Consider the following 21,553-nt stretch of genomic DNA (forward strand, 5'->3'; position numbering starts at 1 on the left):
GCAATGGCAAATAATTGACATATTTTATTAATGATGGCCTCTTCTCTATACAGCCTAGACTAGATAATATCTGCATAACTATATATAGGCATAACTGTTTCAGCTTCATAGGTGATGCATTTCTCGTTTTACAAAGTATGGGCTCTAACTCCGTGCACTCAAGTCTGGCAGGCCTGCGTCATTCCCTGGCACCACCCCCGACACTCTTCTTCTCGGCATTGCTGCTTCAATGCATTTAGGGGTGTGGTCCTGGTCAAGACAATCTCCTGAACTCCAAACTGAATGTCTGAATGGGAAAGAAAGGTGATTTAAGCAATTTTGAGCGTGGCATGGTTGTTGGTGCCAGACGGGCCGGTCTGAGTATTTCACAGTCTGCTCAGTTACTGGGATTTTCACGCACAACCATTTCTAGGGTTTACAAAGAATGGTGTGAAAAGGGAAAAACATCCAGTATGCAGCAGTCCTGTGGGAGAAAATGCCTTGTTGATGCTAGAGGTCAGAGGAGAATGGGCCGACTGATTCAAGCTGATAGAAGAGCAACTTTGACTGAAATAACCACTCGTTACAACCGAGGTATGCAGCAAAGCATTTGTGAAGCCACAACATGTACAACCTTGAGGCGGATGGGCTACAACAGCAGAAGACCCCACCGGGTACCACTCATCTCCACTACAAATAGGAAAAAGAGGCTACAATTTGCACAAGCTCACCAAAATTGGACAGATGAAGACTGGAAAAATGTTGCCTGGTCTGATGAGTCTCGATTTCTGTTGAGACATTCAGATGGTAGAGTCAGAATTTGGCGTAAACAGAATGAGAACATGGATCCATCATGCCTTGTTACCACTGTGCAGGCTGGTGGTGGTGGTGTAATGGTGTGGGGGATGTTTTCTTGGCACACTTTAGGCCCCTTAGTGCCAATTGGGCATCGTTTAAATGCCACGGCCTACCTGAGCATTGTTTCTGACCATGTCCATCCCTTTATGACCACCATGTACCCATCCTCTGATGGCTACTTCCCGCAGGATAATGCACCATGTCACAAAGGTCCAATCATTTCAAATTGGTTTCTTGAACATGACAATGAGTTCACTTTACTAAACTGGCCCCCACAGTCACCAGATCTCAACCCAATAGAGTATCTTTGGGATGTGGTGGAACGGGAGCTTCGTGCCCTGGATGTGCATCCCACAAATCTCCATCAACTGCAAGATGCTATCCTATCAATATGGGCCAACATTTCTAAAGAATGCTTTCAGCACCTTGTTGAATCAATGCCACGTAGAATTAAGGCAGTTCTGAAGGCGAAAGGGGGTCAAACACAGTATTAGTATGGTGTTCCTAATAATCCTTTAGGTGAGTGTATGTACTGAATATAACTTGGCAGTAAGTTAAACACCTTCTGTTCATCAAAACTCTGGAGAGTTATCCGTTTGTCCGCAGGTTTATTGATTAGAAAAGGGTGAAACTGAGAACAGACAGAAGGCATAATCAAAACTATGCATACTGTAAATACCTTATACACTGTAAACATACTTTATCATGACTAATTTCTAAATTCTCCCTTTTTACTCTTACATGTTTACATATTCACTGCAAGTATCAACCAAGTAACCCATAACAGTTTCATTTTAATATGTTGTCGATTACTGTATTTGACTATGAACTCCTAATGACTATAGATATAGCACTGGTTGTAAATGAAATCAACCCAGAATAGCTTGATAGCCTTTTTACATCAACCTTCACAAAACAATGTTTTTTATACCAAATAATGAATTACAATTATAGGTAGGATAAAAGGTGATGTTACATACCAACGATGATATGAAAAGCATAATATGTGTGCAGATGTTTACTGATACAACAGGTAGAAAATTGTTGTTCTCTCTTCCATGAGTTATTACTTCCTGACTAAAGTCACATGGGAGGTTAAAGGTGAATCCCTGTTACTTACTACCTGTATTTTTAAAGGAACCACTACCCATCATAGAACATTGGATTTACATAGAAAAACATTATTAACTAAAAACACTTGTAACAGAACAATACCATATTAGTCCTATTCTTTCAAACTTGCTGTTTGCTACCTCCATGGATTCATAAGTTAAATATTTATAGGGGTGAAATGAAGCTTCCAGTAATGGGCCTGCTATAATAATGACATTCATAAAACAAAGCAACATAAGCACAGAATCATAGGTGCAGTGCTCTCAAAGGCAAACATATGGAACCATATACAATAAATAAGCTAAATAAAATGATTTACACAAACAGTAATACAGTAATCACAAAACCCAATTTATCTTCTGGTTGTAATGCCAGCGTGGCTGTCTTCTGAATACGCGACCTGCAGGCTTGCAAAAGAGGCTGAAGCTCATGACCCACATACTGTCATATTGACTTGGTGATACCAGCACAGCCAGGCCAGCCAACGGACACGATTTCAGTTCTGCAAACTATGTGCCACATCAAAGTTTACCGTTAAACTTTGATTTACAGAAAATTGATTTTATATGTTAACCCAAATCGAGGGGAATGTGTAGGATCAATAATATTTATTATTATTGTAACACTCTGGGGTCTTCCAATAGATAGTCCCAACTCATATTTCATTGTGCAACAATGAGTCCTTTTTATTGTTCATTCACTACTCATATATACTGCACACATCAGTACACACTATCACAGTCGGACCTGTTCCTTCCACTTCCTCTCTCTTTTATTCCCTCTCTCTATGCTCCTCCCACCGCCTCTACCCATTAGCTCCTTACAGTGCGGTGGCACGGTACATTATTATTATTATGCTCTAGTTTGAGGGTGCAGTAAAGCAAATTATCTAAAAGTTAAACTTGTATTCACCACTAGATGGAGACGTTGTGTTACAGAAGCATGTCATCAATGCATTGAATCGATGTTACCAATTAATCAGACTTATTTGCATCGTCTATGTGGTCCCTCACATGGGGTCTGTTGGGTGATCGTCAACACATTGCATGGCTTTCAATAATACTTATAATACTAATAATAATAACTGTATTTATTCAGCACTTTGCTTGCTGTCGCACAAAGAGCTTTACAGACATTTCAAACACCGGCACAGAAGACAACTGTAAAATTAAAAAGTAATAATAAAAACACAATAACATATAGAGCGGAATATGTATATATGATCATTGCAAATGCCCGGTTTCCACTGACTGAGCGTCCGGACGCGTCCGTGTTTTGTGGAGGTTAAATATCTGGTGCTGGACGCGTCGTTCTCTCTACGCGCTCGCCGTTCTTTTTGACTGTTTTCACACCGACTCAAAAACAACGCGTAGAGCAGGCATCCTAGATGATCATCGCACTATCGATCTCCATCACACATGGCTGACCATCGCAGACGCTAAAAAACTTAACATGTCTTAATGACAAGACTGACACTTTCCAAACTATTACACAAAGGATTGGATTTTTAACGTAGTTACGCTTAATGTTGAACTCGTGTTTTACTGTACTTTAAAATATAACCATTTATATTCAAACTTTATAATTAACAAGACTGGCACCACCCAGGCTAATAGACAAAATATGTAATGTTCAAATTGATATTAAAAGCAGAAGTATCTCGTTAAGCCTTGCTGTAGCCAAGTGTGAATTGTGCTTCATATTGAAAGCTTATATGTGGTTATTGTACTTAAGTAAAGCACTTCGATCCCAGCTTTACTAACGACAAGACCCGCACCTACCAGGCCCATACAAATGAAGAGGCATTTAACTTAACACAGTCAATATCAACGTCACGTCAGTCTTGTCATTTATTACATTTGGATATCAATGGTTAAGTTTTAAGTACAGTAAACCACATTAAGCACAATTCAGCTTGGCTACAATACAATAGATAACAGACAAGACAGTTATGCTTTTAATGTCATTTTAAACATCCAATCTTTTGTGTAACAGTTTGGAAAGTGTCAGTCTTGTCATTTATAGATGGGATGTAAACGGCTATGTTTTACTACAGTAAGTCACGTTGAGCGTTTTCTAAGTGATATTCACCTAAGTGAATTATTATACACAGAGTAAGGTCATAATCTTATTGTCTATGTTAGTAAAAACATATCCATCCTTTATTCATAGTAGGACGTGCCTAACTTTAAACGTACAAACTCTGCAAAGTAATGGTTATGCTTAAAGCACATTAAACCACGTTAAGCTTTTTTAGACTATCCCTCTGCTGCCGTGTAGACAGCCATGTGTGATGAGAATGGAGATCGATAGTGCGATGATCATCTAGGATGCCTGCTCTACGCGTTGTTTTTGAGTCGGTGTGAAAACAGTCAAAAAGAACGGCGAGCGCGTAGAGAGAACTGCACATGGGCAGGGAGAAGTGCAAATGTGAAAACGATATTGAACGAGCGTAGAATTGAATTGTAAGCGTAAAATAAAAACCGTAAGTGTAGTTTTGAACGTACAAGTTGTATTTCTGTGCTCGCTAATTTTGACAGTGAATTCACTGACACGATTCACTTTCAGAAGAGAGCTGTGCGCTGGACTGTAGACAGACAGGAAGAGATCAGAGACATTGTGTCGGAAGATATAATCTCAAGTGCCGAGTGCGATCACGAAGAAATTAGTTTTATTAGCAGCATTGAGTGAAATCCACGTACAGAGACAATGACTGCTTACAGTTAATATCCGATTGCATTAAACACTTGGATTTAACAGGACCGGTGCAGTGACTGACTAGTTAAAATAAACTGGAGGATAATAGTCGGATCGTAGCAGCCGATATTGTTAATATTGTATGAATAACTGGCCGGTGTTCAGGCTGTGTTGTGTGAATGTGTGCAGGACAATCCAGAGACAGTCAGTGTGAAGGCGAACACGATTCAGTTAACGTGTCCATTTACAAGATAAATGAATGAATAAATAAATACAGCAGATCTGGGTTTCCCTCTAAAACATTAAGGTCTGGTTTAATAAATGCGTCCATAAACGCCATGCCTGAGACGCGCACACTTTAGTTCAATTAAACCGGCTATATTGTAGCTAGATGATTCATCGTGAAACGTGTGTATTTTGTTTCAACTGTATTCTTATGGGACGTGCTTGTCTGAATATAATGTTGTCTATACACGTTTAGCTCTTCCTAATATCTCTGAACAGAAACGTGTATTTATTACGCCGTTTACAATCATGTAAAGCAGAAAGAATAAAACAGACACAAAGTCCTATCCTCGTCAGGCTGTGTCTCTGTTTTTAACACAAACACAAACCAAACCCACAGCCGCTGCTCCTCCATCAGAGGGACGGATCACAGCGGCCTGGTTACAGAAACAGCTCCGGGACTCCGGCACGGCACGACACGGCACGACACGGCGCTTAATACTGTTTTATTAGGATAAGTATTTTACATTTCAATAAATAAAAACATTCACAATTTTAATACTTATGATTAAATTTTTTAAAATCAATTCCTAAAATCACTTAAACAAATTTAAATCTTACAGTGATTAACTTAAACAAAATACAGAACTCAAATAAACGTGCAATAAAACAATAAAACAAACTTGTGATCAAATACATTGAAAATAACTGAAAATGCACCGGACAAATCAAAAAACAAATAAAATGATAAAAATAAAAAACAAACCAAAACAATCAGATGCATTTAAAATTAAAAAAACAAACGGCCAATGTATTTGACAAAATAATAGAACAAAACTAACCAAAAAACCCAAACAACTAGTGCTTTAAAAACAAATAGATCTTTAAAAACAGTTAAAATTCATTTTTTAAAAGTCATTTTTTTTAAAACCTGTCTTTTCATAAAAGTAGTTAAAAGAGCTTGTACTCGGGCGCCAGCGGAACCGAGGCATAAAACACTCCAGCAGGGCCAGGCTCTACCGCATGTGCTGGATGCAGTGGAGTTGTGGGGCCTGAGCTCTAGGGGGCAATTCAAGTCAATATTATGTTCAAAGTTGCATATCATAATTGTGCATTTAACACATTTCTTGTTACTGTAACTCATTATATTACAGTTCCCCGAATAGTTTAGATGAGAGAACACAACGAACCGCATTGAAGAAAGGCGAGGAGGAAAAGACGTAAAATAAAACGAGGAAGAATGGAAAGAAAAAGCTAACGTTTTAATTACCACCTCCAGTGTATCACCTACACTGTTAGCACTGGTTGTCTTGCGTCTGTCGGTTTGCTTTTAATGTATTTGTAGTAACTTGACATTTTATTTGCTGTTAATATGAATAAATACATAATTATATTTTTGGTTGCTCTCTCCCAGAACGGCGCTGACTGTACAAATGCGACAGTTTTAATGCAGATTCGTGTCCTACTTTTTATATTATTTACCAATACCAGTTAATATAAATCACAACTTCTGATTTGAGTTATAATAAATTGTACTCCGACAGATAGCAGGGAGGCAGTAATCTAAGCTGAAGTCGCATTAAGCGGTGTGTTACTTCAACTAGACAAACAGCGATATTATTACTCGGTTGTAACTGTGTCAGATTTTATATCGGGTGTAATGTATTCATTAAGTTCCTGGCTTCAGAACGAATGAGCATTTTCAGTATTTGGTGATGATTTTAGTAACTTTATTTTTCAAAGATAAGAGGAAGTAAGATTGAGGTGGCTGTGTTTGGAGGCTGTTTTGGAACATTTTAGGGCTCTTGTTGAAAAACATGAAACAAAATTACTTAAACTCGAGTTAATATTAAAGGAGAGGGGGTTCCATCTGTACTCCGTGTGTTTATTTGTGTGAGTGTGGGTGTTTTCGTCCACCTTTCTGCGTTTTTCTGTAGAAAGAAAACACAGATCCGAGCGACAGTCTGCACAAAAGAAGCGGCGAGCACGCGGTTGAGTCTATACGGTTCTCATGCAGTGTATAAGACCCACCCTTCACAGGCGCAGTTTAACAGTCCGACTCGCTCGACACAGACACACAAATGGCAGAAGAAGTGGCTCCAGCTCCCGCCGCCGCGCCGGCCAAGGCGCCCAAGAAGAAGTCCGCCGCCAAGCCCAAGAAGGCCGGCCCCAGCGTGGGAGACCTGATCGTCAAAGCCGTGTCCGCTTCCAAGGAGAGAAGCGGCGTCTCCCTGGCCGCCCTCAAGAAAGCCCTGGCTGCCGGCGGCTACGACGTGGAGAAGAACAACTCCCGCGTCAAGGTCGCAGTCAAGAGCCTGGTGACCAAGGGCACTCTGGTGCAGGTTAAGGGCACCGGCGCTTCGGGCTCCTTCAAGCTCAACAAGCAGCAGGCGGAGGCCAAGAAGAAGCAGCCCGCCAAGAAGGCCGCCTCTACACCCAAGAAGCCAGCGGCCAAGAAACCCGCCGCGGCTAAGAAGCCCAAGAAGCCGTTAGCGAAGAAGCCGGCAGCGAAGAAGCCAGTGGCCGCCAAGAAGTCTCCCAAGAAAGCCAAGAAGCCCGCGGCGGCTAAGAAGGCGACCAAGAGCCCCAAGAAAGCCGCTAAGAAGCCGGCGGCGCCCAAGAAGGCCACCAAGAGCCCCAAGAAAGCCAAGGCGGCCAAGCCCAAGGTCGCCAAGCCCAAAACCGTCAAGCCGAAAGCCAAGAAAGCGGCTCCGAAGAAGAAGTGAAGGAATTGACTCCGACTCTACCCGCCTCGACCCCAACGGCTCTTCTAAGAGCCACCACTACTTCTTAACAGCGTTTTTCCATTTCTGTATCCAGTCTGTTCAATTGTCCACGAATTAGGTTCCTTGCCATAGCCCCCCACGTTGTGAACGTGTGTACAGGGCTTGTGAAGCACGGTGGTGTGAACGGGGCGGCGTGTCCTGCTCCGCTCCTGCAGCAGTCTCTCTCTCGGTGACGGGGCGAGTCACAGCGCAGCCGGCTGACTGACAGGGCGGGCTGTTGGCATGGGGTCGAGCGCAGTGCGCTGGGGCTGCTTCAGCGTTTTCCCAAGGGTACAGAGCATTATTTACATGAGTGTCAACATAATGTGCCCCCTCCGAAATTGTGCAGCCAAATGCTGATGATCGATGTAATATTGCAATATCATGCAGACCTATATTATTCTTCAATACTAAAATACTCCACGGCATGTCAGGATGAAATGTGACGTCACATCGCATCTTCAGTGAACCGTCATTACCCGTGTTGAGCTGCTCTGACAGGTGTTTGTCTTGAAATGAGAGACGCGCAACTGCAGCTGCAAGTTTGAACTGCACCGGTTATGAAGGGTCTGCGACCCTCACTGATTTCATGTGTCAGGATGGGTTCCTTAGTCATACCAACAATAGTGCTGGGGATTATACAGATATAAATTGTTAGCAAGTATTGGTACATGATTCTATTATACCTAATTCATATCGAAATACTACTGTCCAAACAGACATGTACAATTTCGCATACAGTTCAAATGGGACCCTAAATCACTGACTGGTTGTGAATGAAATGCTGACGGCTCTGCTCCGCCTGCTCTCTACAGTAAATACTGTTTATTGGGTTGAGTATTTTACATTTCTTAAAATAAAAACAATTCAATATTTAATACTTATGATTAAAATCATTTAAAATATCAATTCTTAAAATCACTTAAAATTTTTAAAATCTTTGTGATGGCTCTGCTCCGCCTGCTCTACAGTAAAGCTGCTGCTTCATCCTAAAGCGCAGGAGACCCGCTCCCGCCCCCTACTCCCGCTGGAAACAGACATCTGAGACCTGCGAGCGGATTGGTTACAGCTCCTGTCGAGCGCGCCTCAATTCAGCTCTGTGAGTGGACGGATGGAAGAGGAAGAAAGAACCAATCCCAAGGAGAGGAGCGTCTATAAAACACAGGCAGCGTAGTTCTTCTGTATCCCATACTTGCTGTATCTGACCGTGCGATCATGAGTGGAAGAGGCAAAACCGGTGGCAAGCAGAGAGCGAAGGCCAAGACTCGCTCCTCCAGGGCTGGACTGCAGTTCCCAGTCGGCCGTGTCCACAGGCTGCTGCGGAAGGGAAACTATGCTCAGCGGGTCGGTGCTGGAGCCCCGGTCTACCTGGCCGCTGTGCTGGAGTATCTGACCGCCGAGATCCTGGAGCTGGCTGGCAACGCCGCCCGGGACAACAAGAAGACCCGCATCATCCCCCGGCACCTGCAGCTCGCCGTCCGCAACGACGAGGAGCTGAACAAGCTGCTGGGTGGCGTGACCATCGCCCAGGGCGGCGTGCTGCCCAACATCCAGGCCGTGCTGCTGCCCAAGAAGACCGAGAAGCCCGCCAAGAAGTAAAGACCCCACCGAGTGATCGAACCCCAACGGCTCTTTTAAGAGCCACCCACACTTTCCTAGAGGCACGGCCTTCCATTTGAAGTGATTATGAAATCGAGATTCATCTGTTGAAAGCGATACAGTGGGTTGTAAGCTCGGTAGTTAAATTACTGATCCCTTTTATGCCAAGTGCTACTTTCTCATTTGAAAAGCACGATATATTGCACTAAATACATAATGTATGCGGTGATTGTTACACTAATTCAAAATAAGCAGTTTAAAATGTACTGCATCTGTTCTGCGAGTGGTGCTGTAACTACACGACTTGCTCGACCTATATTGATCAGGCTATACACACTTATTGAAGCCGTCTCCACTCCGTATTTCAAAGCCTGTCGTTTATTTTATTAACATAATGCGCAATCACACACGTATCGCCCTCATGAACTGTACACAGTTGAAATGAGTGCAACCACAACGAAGCCCCCATTATTGCATCGTCACACGCTGCCAGCAGCAATTATCTTTAGCTGTTAAATCTTAACCTTTCTACAGGGATTGGAATAAACAATCCAGGTGACTTCTTAAACGGAACAATGAAATATAGTTTTTAATAAGATCATGTCTTAAATACAGGGGTACACATTCAACTTGTAACCTCATTTATTAAAGTATTAGATATGCGATAGTAATAGTCCCCATGCACTGATATCAGGCCGAATTAAACTAGTGTTGAAACGGCGGGAGGGAGAGAGCGAGGGGCAGTGAAACAGCCTGCTCGCTTAGGAGCTGTGGGGGGAGGAGACAGAACGCACTTACTAGCGCCTGAATTCAAAATGCCCAATCACTGCTTAGGATTCAAACTCTAACCAATCATCAGGCAGAATGAGGTTTAGCCAATAGCTCCAGGGTATTCCCTCTTTATAAAGCGTAGCGCCCGCTTTACTGTTTCATTTCTAGGTTGTTGCTTAGATATCGCTAAAGAATGGCCAGAACCAAGCAGACCGCGCGTAAGTCCACCGGCGGGAAGGCGCCGAGGAAGCAGCTGGCGACCAAAGCTGCCCGTAAGAGCGCCCCGGCCACCGGCGGAGTGAAGAAGCCTCACCGCTATAGGCCCGGCACTGTGGCTCTCCGGGAGATCCGCCGCTACCAGAAATCCACCGAGCTGCTGATCCGCAAGCTGCCCTTCCAGCGCCTGGTCCGAGAGATCGCCCAGGACTTCAAGACCGACCTGCGCTTCCAGAGCTCGGCCGTCATGGCTCTGCAGGAGGCCAGCGAGGCCTACCTGGTCGGCCTGTTCGAGGACACCAACCTGTGCGCCATCCACGCCAAGAGAGTCACCATCATGCCCAAGGACATCCAGCTGGCCCGCCGCATCCGCGGAGAGCGAGCCTAGACCCTGACACCCGACCCAGGCACGCCCGGAGACACAACGGCTCTTTTCAGAGCCACACAATTGTCTTTCAGAGGGCAGTTTCATTTTGGATACTAAGGCTATGTCTGTTTGTTTGTATTTTACACAAATGCAGTCTATAGAATGTGCGAGCAGTTAAATAACCCACCCGCTACTCATGTTTTCTCTAAATAATGTATAACGTACGCATTGGTTGTTGTATTTTTCAGGGGGATAATAGTGATGTCGTTTGGCATTACGGTTTAGTGAAGCTGCCTTAACCTAGAGCTCCGTTTGATGCGGAGAGAAGTTCGAAGCGTCCGCCTGCCCTAACATGAATACTCCCGACTCTGCCACCAGCTGCGCCAGTGAGATTATTGGCTGTGATTGAGTCTCTGGCCGTGCAGCTTTAGGCACAGCGAGCTGTTGGTATTGACTATGTTTAAACCCAGTTTGTTAATAAATCAAATTAAGCACATGTATAAAATACGTTACATAACTTACAGTATATTACACTCCCAAACGCTGCTCCCCGTCTTATCATTCGAAAGTAAGATAGGTTTCTGCCTTGAAACTGCAAACTCTCCAGGTGTCATGGACATCCAGATATGCTTTTAACAGGGACATTAAATAGATACATAAAGTATACTTTACACGGTCACTTTTCCAGCCAGAAAACACTTAATACATACATCCGGGGCGGGGCAGATATCATACACTAAGACGCAAGAATAATACAAGGTAAAAGTAAACACTAAACGGAACCTCTTTCACAGACAGAGTGGGCGGCTCTTAAAAGAGCCTTTGGGTTTGGCGGGGTGGCGGCGGGTCCGGTCTACTTGGAGCTGGTGTACTTGGTGACGGCCTTGGTGCCCTCAGACACGGCGTGCTTGGCCAGCTCTCCGGGCAGCAGCAGCCGCACGGCGGTCTGGATCTCCCGGGAGGTGATGGTGGAGCGCTTGTTGTAGTGCGCCAGGCGGGAGGCCTCGCCGGCGATGCGCTCGAAGATGTCGTTGACGAACGAGTTCATGATGCCCATGGCCTTGGAGGAGATGCCGGTGTCCGGGTGCACCTGCTTCAGCACCTTGTACACGTAGATGGCGTAGCTCTCCTTCCTGGACTTTCGGCGCTTCTTACCGCCCTTCACCGCCGTCTTGGTCACGGCTTTCTTGGAGCCCTTCTTAGGCGCAGACTTAGCTGGTTCAGGCATGGTTGCGATATAATACTTTCTTCGCCCAACAAACGCTGAATTTATAGTAACCGTATGCAAATAATCTAGTATTACGAGAGAAGGCCAGTGATTGGTTAGCGCCACTGGAATCATCATTATGGCCTCTGATTGGCTACACTTGTACCAATAGCAATCCGTGTGACAACCAGACGTTGAGAAGGAAACCGAACACTATTGATTGACTCCAAACGAGCACGATGGTTCGAATGGCCTGCTCTCGTTCGTAAATGTCATGTTCTAATATCCAGTCACTTCCAAACACCAGGGAATACATTTCGACATGTTTTTATCACCAAAACACTCAGGAGTATCGTGAAGACATCTCCAACTTTACATTCCAAACTGTCTCAGTATTTAAACAGATCATATATTAGCAAATTACACGTTTTGAAGTGGTGTATCAAAAACAAGTCCTATATATATATATATATATATATATATATATAATTAAATCTGTATACTTCTTTGCTTAGTCGATTGTCACGGGGTTGTAATACATCCAAGTTAAACGTGGAGGAGAGAAGAGCGACATAACCGTCTGGATGAGCGAGGCAGGAGACATGTAGACGGGCTGACTGGCGAGCCACTATTCCCACACACTTATATTACATGCGTTTGTGGGTAAATGGAAACTTAAACATTGTATGGTTGTCTGGTTTAAAACTCGTGAACAGGGAGACATCAATGCTCAATTAGTTCTTAGAAAATATATTTTAATATTCCTGTCCACCCCGACACAGAAGCCTTTACAGACATGGTCTTAATCGTTGCGATAACTTCGCAAATTTAGTCACAAATACACTTAAGCATCATAGTGAAATACAAATCCAGATGAGGATATTGAAGCTTAGAGTTTAAATGTGTGCCACTCCACATACTATATAACGGAAAACTAAAGAAGAGAAAACAGTCAAGCTCCTTAGCAGAAAGTGTGGGCGGCCCTTAAAAGGGCCTTTGTGTTTCGAGATGATCGGGCAGGCTGTCGTTCAGCCTCCGAAACCGTACAGAGTGCGGCCCTGGCGCTTCAGCGCGTACACCACATCCATGGCGGTCACGGTCTTCCTCTTGGCGTGCTCGGTGTAGGTGACGGCATCACGGATCACATTCTCCAGGAACACCTTCAGCACTCCGCGGGTCTCCTCATAGATCAGCCCAGAGATACGCTTGACTCCGCCACGGCGAGCCAGGCGGCGAATAGCGGGCTTAGTGATTCCCTGGATGTTATCACGCAGCACTTTACGATGACGCTTTGCGCCTCCTTTACCGAGTCCTTTTCCACCCTTTCCTCTTCCAGACATCGTAGCTTCAGCCTCTCAACGATTACACTAGAGAATGAATACAAACGAGGGGCTTGCGTTGTGTATTTCTACAGTCTGTGCGGACCTGATTGAAAGCATAACGCTGTAGCAGCCCGCAGCCTCGTTCTCAGACTGCGTTTGAGCATTTTTTCTGCCGAATTCACTCCCGACAGCCTCTATTTCTCAAAGACTTAATACATTTATATTATAGTTATATGATATTATGCGAGTTGTTCTTGAAATGTCGCCAATTGGGGCTCAGTTATTATTAGTAGTATTATTGTTTGTATTAGTATTATTACTACTGCTAACACCGCACACTGTCTCTCTCACACAGAGGAGCCCTGAGTGACCACAGCCCCTCCATGAGGGCAGAGCCAAGATACAGGACTATATAATATGAGATCTTTGTGCTCTTCCTGCTGCTGGTCTCTGATCCACTGCGTAGAGGGGAGGCAGCCATTAGGCCTGGGCCCAGAGCCCAGAGATGATTCTCCCCTGTAAGTCTCCCCCCACTCACATGGGCCACCAGCTAGACCTCATCTTCTCTAGAGGCTGCTCCCCTTCGACACTCTCTGGGACACCCATGGACATCTCCGACCACCGCCTCATCTCCTTCTCCCTTTCCCTCCCTCCCTCCCTGCTCCACCCACCCTCTCTGTCACCCTCCACCGTAATCTCCGCTCTGTCTCCCCCTCCACCCTTGCCTCCACTGCCCTCACTCTTTTACCTTACATTGACTGTTTTTCCCATCTATCTGTCAACTGTGCTACCTCCTCTTCGTTCTCTTCACTCACCTCCTCCCTTGACTCTCTCCTCTCACATCTCGTCCTGCCCGTCCCTCCCCTCCTCAGCCTTCGCTCTCTGCTGTTCTCCATTCAACCTGAACTAGTCTGCGTTTCCTCCGAACAGAGGTGGAAAAGGACCAAACTCCCAGCTGCCCTCGAAGTCTACCGCTCTCTACTGTCCACATTCTCCTCCTCTTTCACCTCAGCCAAGAAGTCTTACTTCCAATCGCTCTTCAAATCATTAACCTCTACATTGCCAATTGCATTAGAATGTACTTTGCAGTTAATACGTTGCAAGAAAGGAATGTGAGCTGCTGATAACCGAGTGAGGAGTAACAGCAAACCAAGGACAAAGGCAGAATAGGATTTCTATATTTTCCCCACACAGTAGACAGCAGGACTGTGGTCCAGTCCTAGTTCTGCTAGTAGACTGGAAGGCCACTGCCGCTGTTTTCAGCTCGCTGCCTCGCTGTGTACATTGTTCATTTATCCCAAAACAGTATGAGCTGCTGTTGCGCTGCCTTAGCCTTAGTTATAATTGGCAGGTGTCAACTTCTCCTGTGTTACATGGGAGGTGCATGAGCTGGCTCTTGTACCCCACAGTGTATGTCGTTAGTTTGACAGCAGGTCTGTGGCCCCGTTCTAGCTGTGCTAGTGGAACAGGGGGCACGTTGCCGCTGTCCCCAGCGCACGGCACTCAGGCTGAATCTCGCTGCCTCGCTCTGTGGGTAGTTTATTGGACAGCAGGTCTGTGACCCTGCTCTAGCTGTGAGCTAGTAGAGCAGTGGACTGCTGCTGCTGTCCTCAGCGGAGGGCACTCGATCTACTCGTGCCCCGCTGTATACAGAGTTTTTATCCCATCATGGAAGATACTGTTTTATTGGATGTAGTATTACAAATAAAAACATTCAAAACTGTAATACTTATGATTATTATTTTTTTAAATCCTAAAAAAAACATTGAAAATCCTGACATAAATCATTACAGAACTTAAAACAAAACCAAGTGACAGGGGAATAATCCATAATTACATTACATTAAATTATATCAAGTGCCAAAAAAATGAATATTCAAAAAATCTTAAGGTTAATGAAAACAATCTGGTGCATTGCGAAACGTAATGGTTAATGCACTGGATAAACAAAAACATAAAAAAGAAACATCTAGAAACCAAACAAAACAATCCAATGCATTTAAAGAAAGAATGACGGTCAATACACCAGATCATAAAAATACAAAACCACCAAAAAAACAAAAACAAATCAGGATACAAATTAACAATTCAATGTTTTAAAAACAGTTTAAATTGTTTTTATAAAACAATCATGAATCAGTAAAAGAAATAAAGCTCTTGGACTCGGGCTCCAGCAGGGGGAGTATCCAACCACGGAGGTGGGGTCCCATCATGGGATTCTAAGCTCCCCCAGATGATGAATTTTCCAGTTCTTCATGGCTTTCTCCTTGCCCCTCTGGTGGATCTCCAGATTGACATGATCTCGTACTAGGACCATGGCCCTCTGTGCGATCGTCTTTGGTCCAGCTCCTGCTTATTGAACAAGCAGATTTTCCGTCCCTCCAACTGGGCCTGTTTCAACGCGCAGACGACACGCCACCAGCACCTCAGAGTAGCTGAAGTCAGTCCTACGGCTGGTTCATACAGGATCTGCTGGGCAGTCGTCTGCCCAGGTACGGCAAACCTGTGGAGGAATGGACAGAACAAGAGCCAGACCCTGCAAGCCCAGGGGCACTGCCTTCCCAGGCAGGTGTCAAACAGGGCCAAGCCCATTCTATACATGAACACTCGGGTGGGGAGACACCGACTCACAGCCATCCAGGAGACATCTTTCTCTGTATTTGTGAGGCAAACGTGTGTAGCGTTAGCCCAGATATTTCTGCAGGTTTCGTGAGGAAAATCTTGTATTCTGCTTGTACCTTGTACCAGCGAGGCTTTGTGGAGGCCAACTACCAGTACAAAGGACTGATGTTATCCATGGCACAGAGGCCGAATGTGATGTTATTTGTTTGGTAGAGCTGATGTTGCAAGTGGCCATCACTCCCATGTTGCACAAAAGGTGAATGAACTGTTTCCTGTGCCCCATGTGAAAGAGGGTGAGGACCTCGTTAGCACGTAGGTGCAGGTACACCAGTTCGTAAGCGTAAGGTAAAGTAAACAAGTTCCTGAGGACAGCAGTCACGATCAGATGACTGGACGCTAGAAACAATATTCCACAACTGAATGTTTATTCATTCTCCTTGCAAATTACTGTTAATTGCCTTTGTTAATTGCTCATTTTAATTGCCCGTGTTAATGAACCGTGGTCTGTAAATAAACAGAAATATATATTTTTACAATAAGATCTGCATCAGCAATATCTTTACATACACAGAGGAACAGCATTAACTTAATTAATAACATTAACTGAAGAGCTACATTCACTATGAACATGAAAAATACAGTTAAATGTTGATCTTAGTATTATATAATTCATCCTGAATTAATCGTGAACAAAATCGGAAACTTACATCTCTGCATTGATGCACGGATGGTGTAGAAAAACGGTATGGAAAGGAGAGGAGGTTTGTTGTTTATAAGTTTGCAGGAGAAAATGGCTACCGAAGGAAATTTCCAGAAACGGCATGAACAAAACATGAACACTAGAGGGCGACATATCACAAGCTAACAGACTTTCTGACACAGCTGCCCCTAAATTTCTATAACAAACTATTTCTCAATGTCCTCACTGTCATTCTTGTGGGAAGGGAGACGAATCAGTCTGGCCACAGGACGAACATAACTCCGGCCCTGAACTTGAATCTTGGCAGCACGGATACGACCATCTGATCCCTCATAGACTTCTGTAACCTACCAGTTGGCCACTGTGCACAAGGTATCTGAGGATCATCGATCATGACAACCTGGCCAACTGTCAAATCCGTGCAGTCTGCCTGCCACTTCTGGCGGAGCTGGAGATTTGTAAGGTAAAATCTCACGAATTTGGCCCAGAAGAGGTCAGCGAGGATCTGGCTATGGCGCCATCACTGTCGGCTAAGCAAGTCATGTGAGGGGAATACCACCTTAAATGTACATTGGGCATTATCGGATCAGGGTCAGCAACATCCGAAGACACGCACCCCTGTGGTTTTGAGTTATGCAGTTATGGTGAGGTGAAGCTCTTTGCATATGTTGCATGGCTTCTTCAGGGTACAGGCCTCAGGTGAGTGTGAACGTCCGCATTGCCAGCAATGCTCCTTCTCTTTGATCCACTTATTTATCTGCCCGGCGGACAGCTTCTTGAATTCCGCACAGGCTTTGAGGTAGTGCTCATTGGTGTTACAAAATGGGCAGTATGACTTTGGCTTGTCTTTAGTCTAGGTGTACAATGACTGACAGGCTGAAGGACGTGAGCTTGAATCAGCTGGAGCTGTTTCAGCATTGTAATAGACAAAGGATGGTTGCTCCTACTTCTTGGAGGTATAGTGCTGCTCCCATTTATCCAGCTTTGAGCCCTCACCTTTGTAAAGGACTGCTGCATGGTCAGAAATATGTTTGGCACATGATTTGGTCTGCAGCCAGATGGACAGGTCATGAAAAGTGTAGGTTTGGTCTGCATCTCCCCTCAGTATGCCACGGTCGATGCAGTAAGAAATACGAGACTGAAAGGAAAATATATATTTTAACTATATGTATATAGTTAATTGGTTATGACATTGTAGAGCTGGTGTGGCCACTTATTGGAGCAAGTGGCCGCCACTCCCATGTTGTGTGGAGGGCGTATGAACTGGATCCTGCATCCCGCTGTGTATATACATTTTATAATAGTAGAGCCTGCTGTTGCCCTGCATTTAGCTGTGCTAGTAGATGGCACCTGCTCCCATGTTATGTGGAGGATGTGTGATCTGCTTCCTGCACCTTGCGATATATCTTATTGTTATCATGACAGCACAGTGTAGCTGGCTGCTCTGTACTGTTCAGTTGAGTGAGATTCCTCCTGTGCTGCGAGGAGCTATCAGGGGTCCACTGCCACAATGTAGCGCAGGCGGCGTGAGAGTTGCTCTGCTTGCCCCACACTGTGTATGCTAAGGCCACGATACATTATGAAATTTCCATGAAATCCGATTTCATAAAATCCGAATGCAGCCCAAGATTTCCTCGAAATTTCACAGTGAAATCGCAAGAAATCAAATTTAATGCAAATTCATCCGATTTCAAGCAATAGAGCAGAATCCTATTTTCATAAAATCGCCCTGGACACGTACCCAATCAGAGCGTAAGAAGGAGTCACATGACAACATCTACGAAATCACTGGGAAGCTTGAATAGCAGATGGGAAGTTGGACAGGAGAGGAGAGCCAGAGAAGCGCCTGGAACACATGAAACTGTGGTAAATTGACAAAAGCCATTCATTAAATAAACATTACATCAATATTTTCCTATCAGTCTTGTATTTTCTACCTCCCAGTTCATTTTCCTCAAATCATAGTCACGTATCTTATACATGGGGATGCTATTTTTCACAGATCATCTAGTGTTTTGATGTTACTGTATTTATTTAAGATATTTGCCCAGCAATTACATTAAGTCATACATTTTATTTATAAATTATATTTTCTATACTGGTATTTGTCTTTGCCTTATGTCTTTTTGTCTTGCCTTATTTACAATAACACACATACATTATATATATATATGAAGTGTGCTCTATTATATTAATACCAACATAACACAGTAACAACGAATCATGGTAAAATAAATATTTATTAGAATATAAAAATATATACTGATTTGGACATGAAAGTACACATTCAATATAAAACAGAAAATATATGGATTGGATAATGATGCCCGTGCTAGCCTATTATGTGCTTTTGCACGAGATAAAACCTAACCCATCACAACATCAGCAGCATACACAGCCTTCACTAAGTTGGGGAACGCGTACAAGATGGAAGATAATTTTCTGTGGTCAACAATTAAAGTTGAAGAACTTTATAGAGGCTATACAATACATAATTGCCAGACTACCACAACAAGTGGAAAAGGCAGCAAGCTCTTCACCCTTTTACGGAAACACTTGGAACAACAGTTAAGGCTCAATAAAATATACATTTACAAACTTAGTTAGGATGTTAGTTGATATGTTTAAAACTTGTAAAATGATCCTATGTGTAATTTCTGAAGTGATTGCTTGTTCCCGAAAAATATAAACTAGTTTAGTTTGCCCGACTTGCTGTAATGTAGTGTTATCTGAAAAAGGAAGTAGGAAGGGACCTGTCTTGAGTGACGGGCACAGGGGCCAATGGCAGCTTTGATAGTCTGACATTTCGATTGGGTTCCTACAGAAGTGTGCAGAATCCCCTCCCCCTTGGGCAGTGCTTCCGACTTGAAAGATAACTGAAAACTGCATCGTTACTAACGGAAACAATCTGACTCCCTGTCAGCAACAAGTACAATATGACATAATTGAGAGTAACAGTGTTTAAGACATGCATTTTAAAAATACATAGTACAGACTTATTGATGTTTTACATTATGAAAACAGGAAGTCTTAATACAAACATCATTAAATCAATTAGAATGTATTGAAGGCTGTACAGGAATTAGTATTATTGTATATACCACAGCTCTGGCAACGTTAGGTTTGGTTTTGTTACAAAACATGTTTAAGATTTGTATTTAATATTTGATAATGAAATAATAATAATTCAGTTCACAATGTATTTTGAGATTTTCCATATTTATTCAACTTTCTAATTAGGGGTGGCTAACCCCGGTCCTGGAGAGCCTCAGGGTGTACAGGTTTTTGTTCTATCCAGATTAACTGCTTAATTGAGCCAATTGTGGGTCTTAATTAGGCTGAATGTCCCTGTGTTCAAGGTATCCATTGATTGGTAATTTAGAGAGACCAGGAAATCCTGCAGGATTGTGGCTCTCCAGGAAAAGGGTTGGCCAACCCTGCTCTGTACTAACCAGAAGTTCTATTCAAGAAGGCTACTGTTACAGTTGAACAGGTTTATGACACACACAGACTTAATGAAGGATGCCTCAGTGTTACATCCCAGAAATGACAAGAACTTGTGGAGCCAGGTTTTCTATTTCAACCTGAAAGTCTGAAGGTACTGCCACCATGGCTAATGTTGTGGTCCAGATTTGAGGAATGATTTGCTTGCTTTTGCTGGAATTTACGATGCTATTGCTGCAATCTATATAGACAGTGTGACATTATCCTCTATTTTATGCTTTGCTCTGTCAGAGGTAAAAGATACTGTTGAGCACTGCACTGCTCCCATCTGCACTGAAACTGAAACGTGCACTGAAACGTCTTTTAAGTTTGTCATTTACCCATATTTCTTGTGAACGCAATTTCTCAATTCTGAAATTCATTCATTTATGAAATGTTTGCTCTACTTAGATATTCACCTTCACTCATCTGATGGTTGAAATATGCATAGTCTGACTCCTTAAAGGCAGCAGTAGCAGTCATAGTCAACTCAACTCAGCAACAGTCAGGCACCTCAACTCTGCAGCAGTCAGTTTAATGCCAGAGAAGAGAGTACTGTATGCATTATTGTTATTATTATTATATTTTTTTGTGTAATACTGTCCGAAGCAAAACATTTTCTTTAAAAGACTTTGGGAGTTGCAGGCCTTCGTGTTGGTTTTGTTTATGGTGGTTTTTGTAAGCTATGTGGTTTTCATTTCCAATATTCTAGCGATTGTTTCAGAAAAGTGGCCTATGCTTGTATACTAGCATCCTGGCCTGTGACCCAGCCAGTCCGCCCCTGGTGCCAGGAAAAAATTAACCGTTAAGGTCTATTCACATTGGACGCGACAGGTGCAAGCGATGTGACAGTTTAATAATAATAATAATAATAACAATAATAATAATAATAATAATAATAATAATAATAATAATAATAAACATAAGAAAGTATTCCAAGGAAGATGATGAAGTAATATTAATGTTGGCAATATGTTTAAGGTAAATTGTGTAATTAAGAATATCATATAGGCAGCGTATAATAAGCTATATGGGCATATAAAGTAATATTCGATATATAAACGTACGAACTGAGTTAAGACCGATACAGGTCTGTAGAGTTACAGATATAGGCAACCCCTGTCTAAAGTGATGTACTTGCAATCTTTACTAGTATTATATTAGTAGTGTAGAAGTGACTGTATATTTCAAATAAAATGTTTATGCTTAGACTATTATTTTCATAACAAGAACATGACTTTATTATTACAGTTTTGATTATGATACATGCAGATATTTTTACACTTAATTTGTGGAAGGATATGTTGTACATGTCAATCATAGGTTCAAATGTAGAACCTTAATCTCAATATTTTTCTAATACAATGAGTATAGGTAATTAAATCCAATAAACATTTATAAAATATGTAGAGTCTGGAGTCTGTCAATTTTGATCTAACTGAAAACTATCTATACCATATAATATTTTAATAATTGATCTATCAAACATAATTTATCTGAACTAAAAAAACAACTAACTAAATAACAACTTAATCTAATTCAATTCATCAAACTGATCGAATATGACTACATGGGAATACATTTGAAAAAGTTCTATAAAACAACTATATTATAAATGATGCTATAAAA

The 21,553-nt window shown here is 42.9% G+C and overlaps 5 protein-coding genes across 5 annotated transcripts; 3 read left to right on the forward strand and 2 right to left on the reverse strand.

Moving 5' to 3' along the window:
- The first annotated feature begins 6,924 nt into the window (after positions 1-6,924).
- LOC136756236 (histone H1-like) lies at positions 6,925-7,626 on the forward strand. The gene has a single exon (XM_066712308.1). The coding sequence runs from the start codon at positions 6,954-6,956 to the stop codon at positions 7,596-7,598; it is 645 nt and encodes a 214-aa protein (XP_066568405.1). The 5' UTR covers positions 6,925-6,953; the 3' UTR covers positions 7,599-7,626.
- Positions 7,627-8,812: 1,186 nt separating this feature from the next.
- On the forward strand, positions 8,813-9,282 carry LOC136756600 (histone H2A-like). Its single transcript, XM_066712333.1, has one exon. The coding sequence runs from the start codon at positions 8,853-8,855 to the stop codon at positions 9,234-9,236; it is 384 nt and encodes a 127-aa protein (XP_066568430.1). The 5' UTR covers positions 8,813-8,852; the 3' UTR covers positions 9,237-9,282.
- An 885-nt stretch (positions 9,283-10,167) lies between these two features.
- Positions 10,168-10,671, forward strand: LOC136756439 (histone H3). The gene has a single exon (XM_066712322.1). It carries the CDS (start codon positions 10,201-10,203, stop codon positions 10,609-10,611), a length of 411 nt encoding a protein of 136 aa, XP_066568419.1. The 5' UTR covers positions 10,168-10,200; the 3' UTR covers positions 10,612-10,671.
- A 719-nt stretch (positions 10,672-11,390) lies between these two features.
- LOC136756666 (histone H2B) lies at positions 11,391-11,833 on the reverse strand. Its single transcript, XM_066712337.1, has one exon. The coding sequence runs from the start codon at positions 11,816-11,818 to the stop codon at positions 11,444-11,446; it is 375 nt and encodes a 124-aa protein (XP_066568434.1). The 5' UTR covers positions 11,819-11,833; the 3' UTR covers positions 11,391-11,443.
- A 941-nt stretch (positions 11,834-12,774) lies between these two features.
- LOC136756730 (histone H4) lies at positions 12,775-13,171 on the reverse strand. The gene has a single exon (XM_066712342.1). It carries the CDS (start codon positions 13,135-13,137, stop codon positions 12,826-12,828), a length of 312 nt encoding a protein of 103 aa, XP_066568439.1. The 5' UTR covers positions 13,138-13,171; the 3' UTR covers positions 12,775-12,825.
- Between the last annotated feature and the right edge of the window lie 8,382 nt (positions 13,172-21,553).

This window comes from Amia ocellicauda, chromosome 1, assembly GCF_036373705.1.
Source record: "Amia ocellicauda isolate fAmiCal2 chromosome 1, fAmiCal2.hap1, whole genome shotgun sequence".
In the NCBI taxonomy this organism is placed as follows: Eukaryota; Metazoa; Chordata; class Actinopteri; order Amiiformes; family Amiidae; genus Amia; species Amia ocellicauda.